The sequence below is a fragment of the Heterocephalus glaber genome, unplaced genomic scaffold, assembly GCF_053883595.1.
Source record: "Heterocephalus glaber isolate CG9 unplaced genomic scaffold, H.glaber_assembly_v1.0 deba00001479, whole genome shotgun sequence".
In the NCBI taxonomy this organism is placed as follows: domain Eukaryota; kingdom Metazoa; phylum Chordata; class Mammalia; order Rodentia; family Bathyergidae; genus Heterocephalus; species Heterocephalus glaber.
In genome coordinates, this window is record NW_028258316.1 from 7,765,158 (window position 1) to 7,787,799 (window position 22,642).

The following is a 22,642-nucleotide window of genomic DNA, read 5'->3' on the forward strand; positions in this document are numbered from 1 at the left end:
CCAGAGACATGTCCTATCTGTGCCACTTCCTCAAATCTCTCAGATCGCTCTTCTCTCGTCCCCCTCCTTCGGGCCAGTGTCATTTATCTCTACCTGGATACCGGGCTCTGGCCACCCCTCCCACCTCCGCACGGCCCCAAGGCCTCCCTGAATAGCACTGCTGGCTCTGTCTCCGTCCTACGTGAAGCCTTCCTGGAAATCAGCCCTGGTCTCCTTACCCTGCCTTCTACCTTGGCTTTGGCATCTCCAGCCTGCACTTCCCAGGAGTCTGTCATGAGGTATCTTGCAGGAGGATCTCTGGGCCTGCGCCAACTCCTTCCGGGACCCCTGCCCGCCTCCTAATTTAGGCCTCTGGCGTTACTAGGCAGCAGCTCCAGGACGCCCACAGGTTCCGCTCCTTGGCCACGCCCCCAGGACCAAAGGCTGTAAGAAAAGTTAATAGCGGGTGAAGCTAAGGTCTCTGGCTTGAATGAACTGGATGGGTTTCTGCAGCGAGGAAGGGCCATAGCGGTGGCATAACCAGGTTCCTGCCTCCCAAGCCGATGATTAAGCAAGATCTCCGAGAATGTGACATAAACCCCACAGGGACACGGTGACACCTCGCCACGGAATGCACAAGCACACCCCGACGCGGCCACCGCCTCGCCACTTCCGCCTTTTGTAAATATGGCGGCCACGAGGCGAGGCCCGAATTGGACACCCTGAGCAGAGGACGATTTGATTGGCTTAGGGCTGGTTGACGTCAGGGGGCGGGGTCCGGACCGTGAATGGGAACAGCCTGTTGTGGTCCGGCCTTTTGCGCGCCGGGCTGTGGGCTGTGGCCGACGCTGGCCATGAGTCGGTTTGTTTCGGAACTTCAGTCCCCAGGGAAGCGGTGGCTGGTGAGTGGGGTGTGGGCTCGGGGGGCCTCTAGTTCTCGTTCTGTCACTGTCTCCCGGGTAAATCCCCCAAATTGCTGTCCCAGTTTTCTTATCTAGAAAAGGGCTCGGATACCACGGCTTCTTTTAGGCGCTTCTCTTCTCTAACCCGGCGCCCTGCCCGCCCAGCCTTTTGAAGCTTCTGGGAGCTCCCGGGCCCCTTTGTCGCGCCCCTTTCCCACTGTAGCTCTGCTCTCCGTTTTTCCTCTGCTTTGGGTCCCAGGGAAGGCTGTGCGATCAGGGGTGGTGAGAGTTGTCTGGCCTCAGTTTCCCTGGTGCCGCCCGCAGGTGGCTGGCCTGGGGAACCCCGGACTCCCCGGCACGCGGCACAGCGTGGGCCTGGCAGTGCTGGGGCAGCTGGCGCGGCGTCTAGGAGTGGCAGAGAGCTGGGTGCGCGACTCGAGCTGCGCCGCCGACCTCGCCCTGGCCCCACTCGGCGATGCCCAGCTGGTCCTGCTCCGGCCGCGGCGGCTCATGAACGCCAATGGGCGAAGCGTGGCTCGGGCCGGTGAGTTGAGGGCTCCAGGGATGAACCGGCGGGGAGGGCGCAGGGTCCAGAGAGGGTGCACTGTCTTCATGAGCAGCTGCAGCTGCTCTGAGGTTAGGTACTTTGAGGAGCCTCTTCTTTTTTCTTTTTTTGATGATCTGAGACAGAGTCTTGCTATGTATTTCAGGCTGACCTTGAACTCACTGTGCAGCCCAGGCTGGCCTGGAACTCAAGGCACTCCCCCTGCCTCAGCCTCCTGAGTGCTGTGATTAGAGGCATGCACCACCACACCCAGTCGCCTTGGCTTTTTTATATGGGAAGTGGGTGGGGTTCCTTGTGTGACCTAGGGAGATGCCTGTCAGGGCAGATGGGCAGTAACCAGGGCCACCCTTTCCCTGTGCCAAGCGGAGCTGTTTGGGCTGACGGCAGAGGAGGTCTACCTGGTGCACGATGAGCTGGACAAGCCCCTGGGGAAGCTGGCTCTGAAGCTGGGAGGCAGTGCCAGGTTAGGTCCCTCTGCTCAGGGTTGGGGCAGGGATGCTGCCCTCCAGTTGGGGTGGAGTGGGGCTTCTGCCCCAGGCTCCCCAGGGATGGGCCACGCGGAACCCAGCTGGGACTGAAAGGGGTAGAGGGTGCCTCCCCCCAACACTAACTTCTCCCTTGTCCCTCAAAGGGGCCACAATGGAGTCCGTTCCTGCATTAGCTGTCTCAACTCCAGCGTGAGTCTGCCCTTCTGCCCTGCCCTGGGTGGGGATGGCCAGTGTGGGGTCCCCAACATGCCTCACCAAAGCTCCCGGGCCCCCCTCGATCCCCCACAGGCAGTGCCAAGGCTGCGGGTGGGCATCGGTCGCCCTGTGCACCCTGGCACAGTGGAGGGCCACGTCCTTGGCTACTTCTCCCCTGAGGAACAGGAGCTGCTGCCTCCGCTGCTGGAGAGTGCCACTGACCTGCTCCTGGACCACATCCAGAATCGGAGCCAGGCGCCCTCACCCGGTCCCTGACACCAGTGCACTAGGTTGCTGCCTGATTGCAGCGGCCGCAGACTCAGCCATGGCCATAAAGCCACCATGCCCACTGAGGGGTTCCATTTTTTATAGGGGGTCCACTCTTCTCTGGGCTGCTCCAGGCCTCCTGCAGATTCCAGGGGGGACTGTGGCCAAAACAGTCCCTTTCTGGGGTAGGGTGGGGTTGGTCTCTCCAGGTGCTACTTGGGACGCAGGAAAACTTCAGGAACATTGAACTTTTTGAGCCTTTTTAGAGTGTCGGGGGCATGGATCTGTAGGATTAAAGATGCCAGCTTGGATGCTGAATCCTCCTCAGAGGGCAACTCTCACCTTTCTCCTGCCAGTGGGGTGGGTAGAACAGTGTGCAGCACCCCCTCCCCAGGGGATGTGTGGGCATGCCCTGCCACACCTTTTACAGACGGGAGGCTCAGAGACATCTAGTCACATCCCAAAGGCCGCACAGCTGTGACCTGGCAGAGCCACACTGTGCACCCCCAACGGGCAGCTGTCTTGCTGTCCCTGGGGGGCCTGGAACCCTCACCTCAGGAGTGCTGTGTGCCCGGAGGGTCCCCATGCGGGTGACAAATGAGAGCAGCCTGAGGTCCTGGGGGTTGGGTGGGAGGTGGCCTTGGTGAGGCACTGAGCCTGGATGCCCTGGCTGGAAGGTGGTGATGCCAGATAGCTGCTGCTGCAGGACACAGGATTGGCTGTGGGGAGGGGCCTGGGGTCATCACCTCCATCTCCGGAAGAAGAGGCTGGGGTTCAGGGAGGCCTGGGAGAGGTAGGCTTTTCTGCAGCACGGCAGCTGCCTCTTCTGAGGCCACCCAGGGCCACCTGCTTACCTCTCCTTGGGCGGCCCATGGGGCTGCTTCTTGTGGCGGAGACATGCAGCCATCTGGGGTTTCAGGACCACCACAGAGCTAAGCAGGGCCAGCAGTTGCTGCAGCAGCTCCTTGCACCGTAGCTGGAGTGCCACTTCGAAGTCGCCGTCCTCTTCATCTGTGTACATCTACCGGGGAGACTGGGCTGGCATCGGGCCCACAGTGGCCCCAACACCCACCTACCTTGGGAGCACTCCCACCCCAGGGCCTGTCTGCTCAGTGTCCCCTGGTCAAATGAGTACCCGTTCTCTAAGTAGGGAGATAGGCCTGAAGCCTTCTAGAATCTGAGAGGAGGAATTCAGCTCTTTGGAGACCTTGAAGGGATCTTGAAGTCCAGAATCAGAAAAGGACAGACTGAGCTGGGTGTGGTGGTGGCACATCTATGTGCACACCTATAATCCTGGCACTCCAGAAGCTGAGGTGGGAGGATCCCTGGAGTTTGAGGCCAGCCTGGGCTACATAATGAGTACAAGGCCGGTGGTGGCACACTCCTGTAATCCCAGCACTCAGGAGACTGAGGCAGGAGGATCACTGGGAGTTCAAGGCCAGCCTGAACTATATAGCCAGCCCCTGTCTGAAAAAAAAAAAAAAAGGCAGGACAAGAGTCTCTCAGGGAACAGAGTGGCTTCTGAGCTTGCAGATGGCCAAGTTCCCTGTGAGCAGCTTCTCCTGGTCTCTGTCTTTGGTGCCCCCACTTCCGGCTTACCTGCAGAATATCCTGTACATACAAGATGGCCTGGGCCAGGATCACCTCTAGGCTGGCCCGAATCTTCTGCTCCTCATTCAGCTCCTGCTGTAGCTGCTGTACCTCAGCTTGCTGCTGCTGCTGCTGCTGGTTCAGCTGGTCTCTCTGGCTCCTGGTTGGGGACAGGGTGAGTCGACAGCCCACCTCCATCCCCTGGCTGTGGCTGGTGGCCCTGGGCCCTGCTGGTTCTCTCTAGCCCATCCAAACCCAGGCTTCAGCCTGACAGCCCCAGGCTATGGGGCCCAAAAGAGATGTGGAGAGCCCGCCCGTGCCACCCCATTCTTGCGCACTGCAATGCCTGGTTGTCTGTCTGCAGCTGCAGGACGCTCTGCTCCAGGTGGTTCAGCAGGAGACGCAGCTGCTTGGCCTCCGCCATGCCCTGCTGCTGCTCTTGGCACTTCTCGGTCAGCATGAGGATGATCTGCAGGGTGGGCAGGACCCCAGGGCACTGGACGACCCCAGTCTTCCCTGTCCGTCAGCACCAGACACAGCCAGGCTCACCCCCATGTACAGAGAGGCCAGTACCACCACTGGACAGCAACTCGGCACAGGCAGGGTCTGCTTCAAGTTATCGGGGCTTCGAAGCAAAGAAGGATAATGCAGAACTGGGGACTCCCTCACACAGGTCCGTCCCCACTGTGCCACCTCCTGCATTTCTTGGCTCCAGCCTGAAGCTACTCTGCAGGGGCACCCTGGGCACAGGGCCCCTGGGTTTCCTCCTGCTTCATATGCCAGATGTGCTTCTTGCATGGTGGTACACCTCTAATCCAAGCATGGGAGGCTGAGGCAGGAGGATCACTGAGTTTGAGCTCTGCCTGGGCTACGTAGTGAGTCCAAGGCCAGCCTGAACTGCATAGTGAGACTCACCTCCCCCCCTCCAATTGTGTGCCAAGCGCACCTTTCGGTGGCCTCTGCTGTTCCTGGCCATGACCTTCTGGGTGCTCTCCAGCAGCCCCAGCTGTTTGCGCAGCTCCTCCTGGGTGTCCTTGAGCTGCTTATTCTCCTGCAGCAGCTGCACACCTTGCTGGGACACCTTAGCCAGCTGCAGCGTTGTGCTGTTGTTCTCCACGATGGCCCGCTTCGTCATCTCCCACGTCTGGTGCGCGGCCATCTTGTGGAACTCAGCAGCCACCAGGTTCACTCGCTGGATGATCTCTTTCCTCAGTCTGCTCAGGTGGCAGAGGGGAAGGGGCAGCCAGAGGGCACACACCCTGATATCCCCTTCCTTGAGGGCCCCAGAGCCTGGACTGCACTGGGTGAAGAGGAATGTCTTGGGCCACATACAGTATATATAATTAATGTACATCAGCAATAAAGCTTTCTTTGTTTTTTAATATTTGTTCTTATAATATTTTTAAGAAGAGGGCAAATGGCCTGTGGGCCACAAGTTGGACATGTCTGTCAGGAGACCCTCTGGAGCTTTGGAATTTGAACCATTGCAACCTATTCTGTTGTTATGACACAGGGTCTCTATATAATTCAGGCTGACCTTGAATTCACTCTGGCTGGCTTCTTATCCTCCTGAGTGCTGAAATTATAGGTGTGCACCACCACGCCCAGCTCACTGTAACCTTTTATTAACTAAGTAAATCTAGGTTAAATCACAAGAAGTGGCCAGAGGAAGCTCAGGGATTCCCCATCACCCACCTGAGGACTGCAGCCTGGAGCTTCCTCACTGTGCACCCCTTGGCTCGTCCCAGCCAGTGCTCTGGGGAGCCGATGACCTGGTCCTAGCCCCTCAGAAGCTGAGGAATGCAAAGGCCTGCAGAGTGGGCTGTGTGTGGGCCCAGTGGGGTGCCCAGCCTGCCCACCTGTCCTTGTCCAGCACGGACTTCTTCTCCAGGTTGTACACGGAGTCCTTGTACTCACTCTCCTGCTTCTGCAGCTGGTCCTCCAGGGACGAGAACTTGTCCATGAGCTCCTCTTTCTGTAGCCGGAACTCCTCCAGGGCGGCCAGCTTTCCCCCTGCCCACAGAAGGGCATAAGCCCATGAGGGGCTGCCCCAGAAGGCCTTGAGTGATGCCCCCCGGGCACCTCCCATTGCCCCTCTGCCTCCTGCTCCTGCAGGGCTGGCCCTGCCCATGCCACACTCCTAAATACATGCACTGCCCACCTTTATCACTTTCATCTGGAATGCCCTCCTGCCACCCAAAACTAATCTCACAAAGCCTGCAGGATCCATCTGCTCCAGGAAGCTGCAATTGATACTGTGCTCTAGTCCCTTCTCATGAGAGTAGCAGTGACGTGAGAGAGGAGACCACCCCTCCATATGGAATGGGCAACTATGAGTTAACTGGGTAACTGCTCTTTGTAGAATGTACCTGAGTAGCTATGACAAGTTCTGTAATGTTTCCCCAAAGGAGCGTGATGGACTCAAAGTCCTGCCAGAAGCTCTCCCCACCTCCACTGCCCTGCATTGGGTAAATCCTGCTTGCTATATTCCCAGGGAAACTCCAATGGAATTAAGCTTTGTAGATGTAAAAAGAGGTATATAAAAAAGCACAAACTTCTATTCGGGGCTCTCGAAACTGACAGGAGTCACTTAGTGAGCTCCCGGCATCATTAAAAGCCGCTTTTTGCTCCTATCTTCGTGTTAAAAGAGTTGTTTGTGCTGGGGTCCTCACTGTTTCCTGCTTCAACAAGAGGAGCTGAAGGCTGGGGATTTAGCTGAGTGGTCTTGCACCTCCCTCACAAGTGCAAGGTCCTGAGTTGGGTCCCTGGTCCCACACACACAAACACACACACACACACACGTACACAAAACAACAACAAAAAAACATGAGCAGCTGAAATGGAACATCTCTGGCCCAGGCCCTCATGCTGCTTGAGGCCATTGACTTCTTGAAGTTTCCAGCCTCACAGATGACAGGAGAATTAAGGAAGATGTGTGTGAAGCAGCCCCTGTCTGCTGAGTCAGCCCCACTTTCCAAGTGAGAAAACAGGGTCACAGAGGTCACAGATCACCTGGCTCCGGTGGGCTGTGCCCTGGGCCATGCTCACCGAGGACGCTGTTCTCTGTGGTCAGCTGGTCCTTGGTCTCCTGGAACTCGTGGCGCACCTGGGCCAGCTGTGCCTCAAAGGCATCCTTCTCCATCTCCTTGGCCAGCTGCAGGCTCTGCAGCTGCTCCTTGAGGTCCGTGATCTCATCCACCCGCTGGTTGAGCGTGTGTTTGAGGAAGGCCACGATGTCCTTCTTGTTGTTGGCCAGCTGCTCAAACTCCTGGCGGGACAGCCTCTCCTGTGAGGCCAGCTCATCCAACTTCCGCTGGTACCTAGGGTGGGGGCGGGCAGAGGGCTAGGGTTGGGGCAGGCAAGCCAGACCTCTGGTGCTGGGCCCACTCTCTGGGACACACACACATCTGGCCATAAAGGGGCATTAGACCTTCTTCATCTTCCCCTGTGCCCCTATTGCTCACCATTTTGTGTTTTTTATGTCTCTAGAATATAGGATCCATATGGGCCAAGCCTTTATTACAGTCACAGGCATGATCCCAATATCTGGGCCTGATACCTAGCAGGTGCCCATTTGTTGAGCCCTCACAACCTAGAAAGATGTGAGTACTATGATGGTTGTACCCATTTTATAGATGAGGAAACTGAGGCTCAGAGAGATGAAATTCCTAGTTAATAAGTGACAAAGCAAGAACGTGAACCTCAGGTTGACCCTAAAGCCATGATGCCCACGCTGCAGTCAGCCAGCTCTGCATCCCTCCCTAACACCTTCACAGTAGTAAGGCCTGCTGTCTTCCTCATCTTTGTCCATCAGTGAACCCACTGCTGCATCCTCGGTGGACCCTTCATGGCCCCAAGTCAGATTCCTGCCCTCTCCTGTAGGTTGAATTTTGCCCCACTGGTTGGTCAAGACCGGAGGATTTCACCCTTCTCCTCCACTTGGCAGACCCCTGAACTCCACCTCTCTATTCTCAGGGCCCAGCAGAGGGCTTGGCCAATACCAAGGACCCAATAACTGTCCAATAAATGCATTTTCCTGATACGCTCCCTCTGGTGTCTCGGCTGAAGAAAGCTGTGAATTTTTTTTTTTTTTTGGTACCGGAGATCGAACTCAGGACCTTTTACTTTTGAGGCAGGCACCGGAACCACTGAGCTAAATTCCTGGCCCAGGAAGCTGTGAATTTTAAGAGCACAATATAACAGACTAGTTGCCGATGGAATAAAGCTACTGCAAAGTTATTCTACTCCGTAATTCACTGAACCAACACCTTTCAAAAGGTTTCTGCACACCGGGCACTGCAGGAGTGTGGAGCCGAAAGATTCCTGGGGGGTAAGGAAGGAGCCCAGTGTGGGGAGTCAGAGAGGCTGGGCTGTCATGCTGGCACCTCTTCTTCCCCGGGGTGACTCTGAACCTCAATAGCCCTGTCTCTGCATTGGGGTGACGTCAGGACCTCTCTTGTGGAACTGGTGTGAGGACACCGGAAGTGCAGTGTTAGGCAGAAAGTTAGACATTAGCAGGCCTGGAGAAAGGTGGCTGGGGCTACTTGAAAAGCAAAGGAAACAAAATGTTTATCCTTTGCTTTCTTTTTTTGGTACTGGGGATTGAACTTGGGACCTTGCGTTTACAAGGCAGGCACCAGAACCACTGAGCTAAATCCCCAGCCCTATTCTTTGCTTTCTTAATCATTGGTTATAGGTAAAAGCCACACAAACTTGTGGTTTCAAACTTTAGCTCAAGAGAAGGTAACATCCTCTGAGCGTGCTGATAAGGTCCCCAGGCTGTACAGAGTCCAGACTGTGGGTGACACCAAGGGATTGGAAAAACCTGAAGGTCTCAAAACAAACCATACCCAAAACATCCACCTATGGAGTAAACCTATGGAGGACCCAGTAGGTGAACACAGCCTGTTTTCCTTGTGAAAAGCAATGACCTGGGAGAAAAGAAAGGAAATTCCTTGAAAGACTCAGTTGGGGGAGGGGGAAATGGTGCGCCCTGTAATCCCAGCACTCAGGAGGCTGAGGCAGGAGGATCATCACAAGTTCAAGGCCATTCTGGGCCACATAGTGAGTTTAAGTCCAGCCTAAACTACATGGCAAGGTTCTGTCTCAATAAATATATAAAATAAAATAAAGACCCAGTTATTCATATCAATGTAACCCAGGACTTCATTCAGTGCAACTGCCATGGAGCTTGCCCACCCTCATGCTTGAAGCTGTTCCCTCTCATTCTGCAATGAACCCCACCTGTACCCTAAATGATGGCCTGTGTGTCTTGTCTGCAATCTCACGTCAAAGAATTGAGCTGTGCTGCCAGTTGCTTGCAGTGTCAGGACCCAGCTTCCTGCTGATGCCAGCGCAGGGTCCCCTGGTGTAGACCATCTGCAGCCTCAGGCATGGGCAGAGAGCTGCTGCTTACTTGTCTTTGTAAGGATCACCCTGAGACTTGGGCTGGTTACTCAAAACTGGGAGCTCTTTTAAAAAAGGAAAAATGGGGGCCGGGGATTTAGCTCAGTGGCATAGCACCTGCCTTGCAAATGAAAGGTCCTGAGTTCGATGCCCGATACCAAAAAAACCAAAACAAAACAGGAAAAATGATAGGCAAATGAACACATCTCGAAACGAAGGGTTAGAGGATCCCCTCCCCACCAAGCATGCCACACACAAAACCAGCTCCAGGACAGAATGTCATCGTCGTGAAGGGGAGAGTCAAACTTCCTCATTTACATTTGGGAAAACTGAGGCCCACCATGGAGAAGCAGTGGGGCACAGCAGCTAGGTCGGCAGCTAGGTCGGCAGCTAGGTCGGCAGCAGGACCTGGGCCACTGTCAGGAGAGAAAGGAGGGATGCGTGGCCCACCCACCACCAGGACGCCACTGTTTCCCATCCATCCCACAGGTTAAACCCTCCCTGGGTAAATCATGTGATCCTTTGGGGCCTGCTGGGGCTAGGGCTCCTCCATACACTGTGGCCCCAGGCTCTGGGAGCTGAGAAGGGCTGGGAACACCCATTTGCCCTTAAAATCTTTTTTTGGTGGGGGGGGCGGGGGGTATCAGGGATCGAACTCGGGTCCTTGCGCTTGTGCAGCAGGCAGTGAAACCACTGAGCTAAATCCCCGGCCCGGCTACCCTTAAAATCTTGATGCCTCCTTGTGTCACCCATGAGGAAACGGGCTGGTAATGGGGCCTGGACCTCTCATGCAGGCCAGGACACAGGTCTGGAGTCCCCTAGCCGAGCACCACCAGCCTCCCCGCCTCCCACCCACCGGGCCAGCCTGTCCTCCAGGTCCCGGATCTGGTTGAGGTAAAACTCCTGCATCTCCATCGCTAAGGGTGCCTCCACAGTCTTGGTGGTCACACTGGGATCCTTCTTGCCCCCTTTCTTCTTCTTAATGTCAAGCTCCTTGTCTCCTTTGTTTGTCTTCTTTTTGGGAGCCATGGCTGATGGCGACCACTGTTCCCAGGCCCCCTTAAGAGGCCAGGTGGTTGCTAAGGAAGTTGGTCTTGTACATAGTAACAGCCAGAGGGAGTGAGGTTGGGCTTAAAGGGCCCCTGGCCTCTTGCTGGCTGGGTACGTGTGTACGTGTGTCCCGCCTCACCCTCCAAGGCAGACAGTGTCACTGAGGCCCTAGGCCTGGGTGTGCCAGGAAATGTGTCCGACCAGGACACAGGTTCTTGGGGCATACATTTGGGTTCCCCAAGTGGAAATAAGTGACATGGGAAATTAGGATGGTCAGGGCCCTAGAAATCAGCAGCCTGTCCCTGGGGACCAGTTAGAAGACAGAGGCCAGAGAAAGCTGCAAGCTCCCCATAGCCCTCCTCATGACCAGAAGAAGCCAGTCCTCTGCTTCCTAGCCAGGGAGTGCCTTTCCCGAGGCCCGAGACCGTCCCGAACACACACTGATGATGTGACTACACAGCAAAGTTATTAGTGTCACCCAAAGCAGGATGGGAGCAGCATGATAAGAAAGGGCATTTTGCCAGGCCTGGTGGCACATGCCTGTAACCCCAGCATGCTGAGAGGCTGAGTGAGGCAGGAGTTCAAGCCCCATCCAGGAAATTTAGTGACTCAGGCAACTCTAGGATCAGGAAGACTGCTCACAGGCCAGGCTACACCCACTTGGGGAGATTCAGTGCAGGACAAGGGGCCCCTGAAAACATCCCACAGGCCACACACGGACCCACCACCCTGGGGCTGCCACCTCCCTGGGACAAGGGATTTAAACACTGCGCAAACAATGATGAGTCTGATCCAGCAGTGATTCTCAGGAACCCAGGCTTAACAGCATCCCAGTCATCTCCAGAAGTCAGGAGGACTGTGGATGTCCAAGGCCTCTTCTCTCATGAACAACCAGAGAAGGGGCCCTCAAGCCACTTGTCCTGGGATGATCATGGAACAAAAAAAAATCAACTCCTCGAACAGTATTAGCTGGCAGCCTCTGAGCCACACAATGGCCATCTTGAGAGGTAAACACCCAGCTGGGTCTGGGGCTTCACCACAACCTCTGTCCCATAAGTGGCTTACGGCCACCCAGGAGTGGCCCCCAGGGAGCAAAGCTGAAGGATAAAAACAAGGAGGAAAAATCTGGGCAGGGACATCAGAAGCTACACACACACAGAAAAAGGCTTCAGCTAAATAATGAAACAATCATGTAACTAAATGAGCAATCAACCGTCACCTCCCAGGGAACGTCATGGTCCAAACACAAGAAAGGAAAAGATAAAAACAAAAAACACAGCTGAGCACACAGGTGGCACACACCTGTATCCTCAGCAGGAGGCTGAGGCAAGAGGATTGTCATGAGTTTGAGGCCATCCTGAACTGCACAGTGAGACCCTGAAAATCCTTCACTATTCTCTTGACCTCCCACATCTGACATTCGAACCATGCAAATCAAGAGCTTTGAATCTTTGTGGCCACTTTGGGAATGCATACTCAGGAAACTGCCCATGCCATCAAGGGTGTGCATATCTAAAAAGCCACCAAGTGTCAGAAAGATGTCACCTTGAAGAAGTGATGTGTGCCATTCGGGTGTTTCAGTGTGGGCTTGCTACTTGAGTAGGGCTGGACTTGAGTTGATGGTGTGCTGCACACACTTGGAAACGTGGAGAGTGATGCTGACTTTAAGGGCTTAGGTGTTGAACTTCTGGTCATCAAACAAGTCCAGGGGAAACAAAGCTCCCAAAATGCACTGAGCACTTGTTGAGCTCATGTTGGATTAACCTATACGTGGGCTCCCCTGCCACGTGGAGATGATCCTTACCGAGAGATACCCCAGAAGAAACAAAACTCATGGCACAGGGCCAGGTGTGGTGGTGCCCACCTGTAATCTTGGCCCTCTGGGACGCTGAGGCAGGAAGGTCACAAGTTTGAGCTCAACCTGGGCAACTTAGAATCTTAGTGAGACTCTGTTTCAAATGAAACAAACAAAAAGGGCTGGGGATGTAGCTCAGTGTGAAGGCCCTGGGTTCAATCCCCAGGACTGCAAAAACAAAACAAAACAAAAACACCCCTTATGAAATAGGAATCGATTCAGCATAAAATAAATGCAAATAAAAGTATAATAACAGGGCCAGGGATTTAGCTCAGTGGTTTTGCCGCCTGCTGTGCAAGCACAAGGATCAGAGTTCAATCCCCGGTACCAAAAAAAAAAAAAGAATTAAAAGTATAATAACAATTGAGAGAGAGTCAACAGCATTTTGAATGGGCAGGAGAAAGCATCAGGGAACCTGAGGATAGATGAATTGAGACTATCCAGTCTGGGAAGAGGGGGAGAGAGAGAGAAAAGTGAGCCAAATCTCAGAAACATTTGAGATACCATTAAATGTACCAAAGAGCCCAGAGTGGAAATCTCAGAACAGAGACAGCTACTCAGAAAGAAAGAATATTTGAAAATGCAATGGCTGAACTCTCCCCACATTTGATGGAAAATGTAAGTCTGCCTGCCTAATTAACTCGTAGAACCCAAGTAGGGCAAACTCAAACATCCATATTTAATATGATTTAAATCATACAAAATTGGAGGGGACCACAATATTGACTGTAAGCAGTGTAGGCTGTAAAGCCTGCTGTAAACCCCTCAACTGGCTTGTTTTGAGAAGTGAGTCTGAAGCCTACATGCTGAGGTCAGAGTAACTCACACCCAAATTCCGTTTCCACAATTAAAACTTAAGTAGAAGGACAATGTTCTAATTACAATCATATATTTTATTTTGTTCCTAATTCAAGTGTTCTCTTTTTCTTTTACATGCCTTGCTTGCATTAGTTTCCATAGAAACTGCACGACTGCATGTCTTCGCATGCAGCTTGCCTTTACCCCAATTAATTACCAGTAAAACTCAGTGGCTTAGACTGACCAGTGCCTTTGCTCATTAAGTAGCATTGGCCATCCTGGCTCCCTGGTTTCTCTGTCTTTTTAGTTCTGTCTTTTAGGTTTTTTTGTCAGCCTCGTGCTGTAGCACTGAGCAGAAGATCAGAACCTACTGCAGAGGTCTCTGATACAAGATGTCCAGAGAGGCTAATCTAAAGAGACAAAGCACATGCTTATAATTCCAGTGGCAGGAGGACCACCACAAATTCAGGGCCATCCCGGGCTACATAGTAAGTTCAACCCAGTCTAGACTATATAGTGAGACCCTGTCTCAAAAAACAAAAAACAAACAATCAAACAAAAAATAGGTTAGTTCTTGCTGAAAGTGGGTAAGGGAAAGTAGAAAGTACCCACTAAAGGGTAGGAAGTTGCTTTTGGGGTTGACAAAAATGTTTTCAGATTAGATGTGGAGATGGTCCCACAACTGTGGGAATATATTACAAATTGCTGAATTGCACACTTTACGAAGAGGAATTGCAGGTATAGGAAAATACCTTTTTTTTTTTGGTACCGGGGATTGAACTCGGGTCTTTGCACTTGCACAGCAGGCAGCGAAACCACTGAGCTAAATCCCCGGTCCTATAGGAAAATACCCTAATCACGCTGTCCTTAATCAGCACGGAGGCGACACATACACTGCATCTGAATCTCAGCCACCTCTTACCAGCATGGGAGCCTGGGGCAGTGGCTTCAATGGTGCTGCCTCAGAGTGACCAAACGGGAACCTGTGCACCTGCAAAGTCCAGCGCCTGGCACCTGACGAGTTCACAGCAACTGGTGCTGCTGGGATAGTCGTCATGGTGATGGTTTGGCAATTTGGACAAAGATGTGAGACAGATTTTGAAGAATCCAAATACATTGGGCCCTTTCGGGGGGAAATGAGTGGAGCATTCAGGTTCCTTGGTTCTGCCATAAAGAGCCCGCCCCCTTCTCAGCAGGGTGGACGCTCCTGATCCCTGGGCAGAAGGCTGGCTGACTTGGAAACATCCACTCTTCACTAAGTGCATTCATTCATTCATTTCCTTTTTTGTTCAACTAATAGCACCCTGCTCCTTGCCCTTAGTAAGCTGGGTGGGCCTGTGTGTTGGGGGAGGTATTCATCTAATGTACACACTAATAGCACAATTACAACCTGCGATTTGGCGCTGTGAGGGAAGGTGTTTAGAGCTACAGAGCATGGGAAGGAGCTCAGGAACAGCTTCCAACATGGAGTCCATCACAGAAGCACTAGGCTGGAGAAGCACATTTACCTGGCGAAAGAGTGTGGGTGGGAGGTGGGAAGGCAGTGCAAAGGTCCTGAGGCAGGGCAAAGCAGCTCAAGCTTGATGAAGACCAGAGAGGCTGCAGCTCAAAGATACTGAGAAAGAAGGTGACAGGGAGGCCAGGGGACAGCAGGGCTGGATCCCACAAACCTCCTAGACTTCAAAGGAGCATTTCTGTGACCCAATCAGCAATGGCCATACAGGTTCCATGCTGCGTTTGAAAGATCTCCCCAGTTGCATGAGGAGAAGGATTGGAGCGCTGTGAGGATGAACTTGTTAGGAGGCCAAGGTGGCCACTCTGGAGTGACAATTGTCAGCTTTACTATCTGCTAAACATTATCTTAAGGGCTCTACACAGATGAGCATATTTAATCCTTATATTAGAGACAGCTAAGTTAGGCAGAAGTATTATAAGCAGTCAGATAGGGCTGGGTCCTTAAGAAAGTAAGGACAAAGGTAAAACGCATCACAATTGTGGCAGGAGATGCATCCATTGGAGACCAGGCCTCAAGATAAAGATGAATTGACCAGGCCTACATTCTTTCCCAAAGGACAAGATAAGTGGTAACACTTGGCCTAAGGAAGTCTAGAGATCAATCACCCTGGTGGTGACCAAGACCTCCTGACCCATGCTTCCTAGATAAAGTCTTTGTTCTTTCCATGCACACTTGCTACGTGACTTGTTTCCCCATTGGATCACTATTACCCAAGTGACTGTACTTGTAACTTTATTGGTTGATCACAGCTTTAACCCACGTTGTACCCACATGGTTTTTGCTCTGTAAAACTTCCCTGCAAAGCGGGGTCCCCATTTAGGACCGATCCTGCCTCTCAGGAGCTATCCTCTCAATAAATATTTCCTACTCTTTTTTGGGGGGGAGGGGTACCAGGGATCAAACTTGGGACCTTGTGCTTGCAAGGCAGGCGGTGGCACCACTGAGCTAAATCCCTGGCCCAATATTTCCTACTCTTTTTTTTTTTTTGGTACCGGGGATTGAACTCAGGTCCTTGCGCTTGCGTAGCAGGCGTTGAAACCACTGAGCTAAATCCCCGGCCCCAATATTTCCTACTCTTAACCTCCACTGTTCCTAGAATTCATTCTTCAATTTTATTTTTTAATTTATTTTTATTTTTTGGTACTGGGGATCGAACTTGGGACCTTATGCTTGTGAGGCAGGCAGCGGAACCACTGAGCTAAATCCCCAGCCCATCATTCTTCAATTTTAGAGAACACAAACTCAGCAAATGAGGCATCTAACAGGTTGGGAATTAAAGTATTTCCCTTACATCATTTGGCAGTCCTATCTCATCTCCTATACCACCCCTGTGTCACTCACAGCAGTACCATGTGGAAGACATTATTCCAAAGGTATTGATGTGAAAATTGAGAGTGATGCCTCCAACCCCACAGGGAAGTCAGAGGCCTCCCTGAAAGCCACTCTGAGGAAGGCATGGTGGCGCACACCTGTAATCCCAGCACTTGGGAGGCTGAGGCAGGAGGATTGCCACAAGTTCAAAGCTAGCATGGGCTACACAGTGAGTTCAAGGCCAGCCTCAACTACATAGCAAGACCCTGTCTCAAAAGAAAAAAGAAAGCCACTGTGGGAACCATTCTGCAATAAACACTGCGAATTAAAACTGCCAGTTCTCCAAGAGACCCAATGTTCTGTGACCATGGTAACTGGTAGCCAAGCACTGGAACTGTTCTTGTTCTGTTTTGTTTTTTGAGAGCCTCAATGACTTGAGACTTCTAGGCACTGCTCCAGAGGACCTGGAACTGGAAATTGTAAAAGCTGACAATTAGACGTCCCTGAAAATCAGTAACTCTTGTCTTGGTGTCCTCAGTCTTGAAGGGGGATGGGATAGACTAAGGTAAATGCTAATACACCTTCTAATTCAGATACTTCTTAAGTGACTAACACACATGCTCAGAGCTCAGTAGAGATCTGACCCAGTTTTGTTTTGTTTTGGTACGGGGATCGAACTCGGGTCCTTGCACTTGCGAGGCAGGTGGCAATATTTTTGGTTCCAGGAATTGAACTTGGGACCTTGCGCTTTTGAGGCAGGTGCCAGAAACCACTGAGCTAAATCCCTGGGCCCCTGACCCAGGTTTAAGGTAATAAGGCAGACATATAAAATGAAGGCAGATCTCAAGTTTCATCCTGCTCTTTTTTTTTTGTACCAGGAATCAAACTCAGGACATTGTGATTGCCAGGGAGGTGCGGTACCACTGAGCTAAATCCCTGGCCCTATTCTGCTTTTAAATTACCCACTGAGTATCTGCAGAACCAGCCCCTAAGTTTGTGTTATAAAACCAGTTGTGAACACTGGTTATCAATGAACAACCCCTGGAAATCCAGCCAATCAGAAGCTGTCTTATTCCAGTAAATCCCACCTCCACCCCAGAGGCCTGCAAAGAGTTGCCTTTAGAAGTCTACCAATCCCTGAAGCCCTGGGCTCCCCAGAAACCTATCAGGGAGGCGCATGCCTTCCAAGCCCCACATACTGCACCGTCAGCATCTGTTCCACTTTGATGAAGCCTGGTTTTCTCCCCAGCCACTTTCCTTAGGGAGTGGCCAGACCCCTATCTATTGGAAGCTTCTCTGGCATTTTGGCTTCTGTGAGACACGTTTCATCCTATGGGAAGCCACTGATGGGAGCAGGGACAGCTCCAGCAGTGGCTATTTCTGCACCTTTAACCCATCCTTTTATTTTTCTTTTGAGATAAGGTCTTGCTATGTAGTTGAAACATCCTTGAACTCTCTGTGCAGCCCAGGCTGGCTTTGAACTTGTGGCGATCTTCCTGCCTCAGCCTCCCCTCCTGAGTGCTGGGATCACAGGCATGTGCCACCACCCCCAGCTAACCCATCCCTTCTGTCAATGGGTGTTAGCCTGGCTCTTAGAGGGCCCAAGAAGCCTGCTCAGCTCTGAGCATCCCAGGGAGGCTGGGTTATGGCTTGCAGAAGACAAGGGGGGCATCATTCCCAGCCTTTCTGGCTTTCTCATTCTCACCAAGCCCATCAACCACTGGCCAGGGGCAGGAATGAGAGGAATCAGCTTGAGGAAGTGGCTGCCTGAACAGCACCCAGTCCTGCTAACAGGGAAGGAGGAGAGTACTGAGCACTGATCAGACCCTCTGGTGCCTGCTCAGAGGGTTTGGTGAGGGAAAAATAAAGACCAAGACAAATTTGCAGATACAGGGGGCTGGGAGGTCACTGCCTCAGATTGGGCAAAAAAGACAAGACCTCTTGGGCTGGCCCAGTTTTATTAGCCAGTGAGAAGCGCAGGGGGAGGGGTAGTGTACTCTTCTAGAACAGAGACTGCAGTAAGCATGCTAGTAGAATGAGGAACAAGTTTAGCATCAAAAAGAAATGAGGTTAAAGGCTGGGGATTTAGTTCAGTGCTTCTGCCACCTGCCTCGTAAGTGCAAGGACCTGAGTTCAATCCCCGGTACCGGAAAAAAAAAAAAGAAACAAGGTAAGATCTTTCCCTATATCTGGATAATTGCTTTCTTTGTGCTGTCCTCATCAGATGTTATCTTGCCTCAGGAGGGCTGGGCTTATGGGATGACATTCCACTCAGCCAGGAAGCCTGGACCCTTCCCAAAGACTTCCCTATTTCTGAAGCAAGTCACCGTCTGCCTTGTGACTGCAGGGCCTGTAGTTTGGCCCCCACCAATCCATACATATCATGGCTGGTCCCCAACAGGAGAGGCAGCTGTTGGCTGGGCAACCAGTCTCCCTACTTCAGTGGTAACTGGAGTCTACTAACAGGCAGTGGGCACACAGTGCTCTGTATACATTTGGAAGATTCATCAAAAAGAATAGTTTCCTGAGCCGGGGATTTAGCTCAGTGGTTCCGCCCCCTTGCAAGTGCAAGGTCCCAAGTTTGATCTCCAGTGAAAAAAAAAAAAGAATAGTTTCCATCACAGACAGGGCAGGTACTCTTTGCATCCATTCACTCAAGGCAGAGTTGTCATGTGGCTTCAGTAGCCGGCCAGGTCATTCTGTGTTGTTTTTTTCTTTACTGAACCGGAACATTTTTAGTCATGGAAATGGCAGCAAGTGTCAGAGAGATTGTGATACTCAGATCTAACATCCATGACAATGATCAGGTCTTTACTGAAATGAGGTCTGTTCTGTCACACATTAGGTTGTTAATACACATCACACACTCAAAGCTGAAAGGTAGCTGCAAGTCAACACCTTTGTATCAGTAATCTTTGCTGCATAACAAATCACTTCACCATTTAGTGGCTTCAGATGACATCCACTGAATTAGCTCTGGATCACTGGGGATTCTTCTGGTGTGGCCCATCCTGCTCTGATCTCAGCTGTGCTCACCCATGTACCTGTACTCAGCTGGTGAGTGCACTGCAGGGCTAGGTGGTCCTCATATGTGTAAGGCAGGTCCCCCTTGGCCGGGGCAGTGGAGGGACTGCTTCTAGTCACCAACCAGACTGGCTCAGCTTGGTCCATTGGCAGTGTCAGAGTCACAAGAGCAGAAGCTTTGATGCCTGCTGAGATCCAGGCCTGGGGTGGCACAAGCTCACTCTTGCCACCTGGCTCAAAGGAAGTCACCAGGCAGCCCAGAGCAAATGGGAGGAGCGGTGAAGTATGTGGCTCCTTTTGCCACCTGCCTATCTGGACCTACTCTGGGCGGACTTCAGCTGTAGAGTTTTTGGGTTTTTGTTTTTTTTTTTTTGGTACCAGGGATCTAACTCCGGTCCTTGCCCTTGCACAGCAGGCAATGAAACCACTGAGCTAAATCCCCTGCCCTGAGTTTTTGGTATTTTTGTTCCAGGATTTGGTGTTGTTTTAGAATATGGCTTAACTAAAAGCATATTCTGGCTCAGGAGTGACAGGGTCAAACCACCCCAAATCCTGGAGATAAACCACTTTATGGAGCCCCTTCAGTCAGGAGCAGCACACTTGGTGTGCAGAGTCCTTCGGACTGAGGAAATTGCCCAGGGGGTGGCAGCCACAATGCATATTCCTTCCTGGAGCCCACCCTCAGGGTCTGGGTCCTGGGCAACACGTGGGTGGGTGTCTGGGATTGGGGCAGCCAGCTGTGCTCCTGCAACCAGGCCCTCCCCGCTGCTCTTGGATCCAGGGCCTTTCAGCACAGGAACTCGTAGCCCTGGGTTCCAACAAAGGGAGCCCCCTCACTGGAAAACCAATTGTGAACGTGGAACTTTACAGTTCATTTTTAATTAATATAAAACAAAAATAGCATTCATCATCTTCACTGTGCTTGTGCCCAGTGCTGTGGCATTTAAGCACATTCTCACTGTATGCAACCATCACTACCATCCAGCTCCAGACTTCCGTCCTGAAAGCTGAAAGCTCACTCCAAGGAGCCCTGGTTCTATTGTCTGTCTCGAGCAGTCTGACTGCTCCAGGTTCCTCAGCGAAAGGAGATCATAGAGTATTTTATGCTTTTCTGACTGACTCACTTTATCAGCACAGTGTCTTCCAACTTCATCCTTGCTGTACATGTATCAAAATTTCCTTCCTTGGCCCAGGGATTTAGCTCAGTGGTTCCAGTGCCTGTCTCACAAGCACAAGGACCCAAGTTCGATCTCTGGTACCAAAAAAAAAAAAAAAAAAAAATTCCTTCTTCTTAAGGCTGAATAATAGTCCCGTGTACGTATGTGTGTATCATATATATATATATATATATATATATATATATATATATATATTTTTTTTTTTTTTTTTTTGGTACCGGGGATTGAACTTGGGACCTTGTGCTTGTGAGGCAGGTGCCGGAACCACTGGGCTAAATCCCCAGCCCGTGTGTATCATATTTTATCTGTTCATCGATCAACATACACTCGAGTCGCTTCAACCTTTTGGTTATTGCGAATAATGCTGCTTTGAGCACAGTTGTATAAACATCTCTTCAAGCCCCCTTTTGTCAACTCTTTTGGGTTTATCTAGAAGTGGAATTACTGGATCATATGGCAATTCTGCTTTTAATTTTTTGAAAACTGCCATATTGCCTTCCACAGCAGCCACACAATTCTACATCTCCACCTATACTGCATCGTGTACAAAGGTTTCAATTTCTCCACACCTCACCAACTTGTTATTTTTGGTGTGTGTTTTTAAATGTTAGCCATCCTAGTGGGTATGAGATGGTATCTTGTTGTGGCTTTGTTTTGGGTTTTATTTTTGAAGACAGGGTCTCCCTAGGTAGTCCAGGCTCGCCTTGAAAGCATAGCAATCCTCCTGCCTGAGCCTCCTTGCTGTGGTTTTGATCTTCATTTCCCTAATATTTAGTGAAATTGAGCATCTTCTCATGTGCTTGTTTGCCATTTGAACATCTTTTTCAAGAAATGTCTTTTCAAGTCCTTTGCTTACTTTCTGTTTTTTTTTTTGGTACCGGGGATCAAACTCAGGTCCTTGCGCTTGCACAGCAGGCAGCAAAACCACTGAGCTAAATCCCCGGCCCCCTTTGCTTACTTTCTAACCAGGTCATTTTATTTTTGTTGTTGTTGAGCTTTAAGAGTTCCTTTTGTTTTTTTTTTTTCTTGCAAATAGATAATGCATGAGGGGACCAGGAAAGTAGCTCCCTGGCTCAAGAAAATTCAATTTTTATTCTTCCCCTTTGTCTTTTCTTCTTTGGTTTCCCTAAATAAAACCATCATCCTCACTGAGTTCTTTGCTCCAGCCCTTACAGATTCACAATCTATTCACATCATCATCCTGCCACCTGCTTATACCGACAGGCTCTTGCCAGGTTGCTGTGCACCAGCAGGAGGGCACTGGCCACGTGAGTCTGTCTCTGTGGGTTTTTTTTTTTTTTGTCTCTGTGCTTTTGCTTCCTCCTGTGCAAGGCGGGCTGATGACACTACTTCTTGAAGGTGAGAAGACTTAGCAGGACACATACAGAGTGCACAGTGCCTGGCACACAAGCGCTCAATATACGTTAGCCACAGTTAGAGTGATTATCTTTGTTTTTTGTTGTTGTTGTTCAATGCAGCACTTTTTGCTTTTTGTTTTTTTTGAGACAGGGTCTGGCTTTGTGGTTCTGGCAGGCCTCAAACTCATGCCAATGGTCCTGCCTCAGCCTCCCAAGAGCTGGAATTACATGTGTGTACCACCACACCTGGGCAATGAAGTACTGTGTGTGTGTGAGTGTGAGAGACAGGGTCTTGCTCTGCCGTCCAGGCTGGCCTTGAACTCACTATACAGCCCAGGCTAGCCTCGAACACGTGGGGATCTCCTGCTTCAGCCTCCTGAGCCCTGGGGTTTTAGGTGTGGGCCTTCACGTCTGGCCAATGAAGCATTTTCAGCCACTGATTCTTTTGGGATTAGTGAACTGAGGTAACAGGATAATAATCATCCTTTCCCAGGGGTGGCCACTACCCTGACTTTGGTGTTTATCATTCCCATGTGTTTTTACATACTTGGCACATACATATCCCTGAGCAATACACAGTGCTTTTCCCCCTTTGGCACTGGGGACTGAACCCAGGGTCCTGTGCATGCCAAGCATGTGATTTCCACTGAGCTGCACCCTGACCCTCCAGTGCTTTTTATTTGAACACTTTCTATAAGTGCATTGTTCTGCATGGCTCCTTCCACACTTGCTTTTCACTCAACATTGAGTCTGAGATTTATTCAATTAATTGATGCAACCAGGGGTGCTCCGAGTATTCCAGGTGAATGCACAATGTGTCCCCTGTCTGGGTGATGAACACATGGGCTTGTGGGTTCCTTTTCCCCAGGCTGCACTGGGAGTCACCTCACCAGTGACCAATGCTTAAAATGCTTACAGCCAGCCAGGTTCAGCTTCTCCACAGGAATCATCCTGGAGCAGGGTTTCTCATCAAGGCCATGTGGAGAGAGGCCCAGAGTGGATCCCACCAGGTCTGTGCTCCTAGCCACTGTCACTCAGCCTCCCCAGGGACAGGTGAGTGGTGTCACACCAAGCTGGGTTTCTGGCCTGGTAGCAGACTCTGCTGAATGTCCCGGTGTGGACCTAGGTCTCCGGAAAGGTCAAGTGACCAGCACCAGCTC

At 51.4% G+C, this 22,642-nt stretch overlaps 3 protein-coding genes across 5 annotated transcripts in view; 1 reads left to right on the forward strand and 2 right to left on the reverse strand.

Annotated features, from left to right (window-relative positions):
• The window catches only part of Ttc16 (tetratricopeptide repeat domain 16), a 19,450-nt gene extending 18,552 nt beyond the window's left edge, over window positions 1-898 (reverse strand). Inside the window, 2 exon segments of the mRNA XM_087183176.1 lie at window positions 219-423; window positions 763-898. Of these exon segments, the coding sequence (XP_087039302.1) occupies window positions 219-275 (57 nt within the window). The 5' untranslated portion in view covers window positions 276-423; window positions 763-898.
• Ptrh1 (peptidyl-tRNA hydrolase 1 homolog) lies at window positions 749-5,368 on the forward strand. Of its 3 annotated transcripts, XM_004849318.4 has the most exons (6): window positions 749-881; window positions 1,206-1,425; window positions 1,810-1,909; window positions 2,078-2,123; window positions 2,223-4,161; window positions 4,351-5,368. In XM_004849318.4, exons 1-5 carry the CDS (start codon window positions 768-770, stop codon window positions 2,403-2,405), a joined length of 663 nt encoding a protein of 220 aa, XP_004849375.2. In that variant the 5' UTR covers window positions 749-767; the 3' UTR covers window positions 2,406-4,161; window positions 4,351-5,368. The 3 variants fall into 3 exon arrangements, with proteins under 3 accessions (XP_004849375.2, XP_021117663.2, XP_004849374.2); XM_021262004.2 differs by lacking the exon at window positions 1,810-1,909; XM_004849317.4 differs by lacking the exon at window positions 4,351-5,368 and having other exon boundaries at window positions 2,078-2,405.
• Window positions 2,504-10,597, reverse strand: Cfap157 (cilia and flagella associated protein 157). The gene is made up of 9 exons (XM_004849316.4): window positions 10,249-10,597; window positions 7,035-7,306; window positions 5,846-5,999; window positions 4,933-5,200; window positions 4,325-4,455; window positions 3,996-4,146; window positions 3,251-3,417; window positions 2,950-3,115; window positions 2,504-2,680 (listed from the first exon to the last, which is right to left on the reverse strand). The coding sequence occupies exons 1-9, from the start codon at window positions 10,419-10,421 to the stop codon at window positions 2,609-2,611; spliced, it is 1,554 nt and encodes a 517-aa protein (XP_004849373.2). The 5' UTR covers window positions 10,422-10,597; the 3' UTR covers window positions 2,504-2,608.
• Between the last annotated feature and the right edge of the window lie 12,045 nt (window positions 10,598-22,642).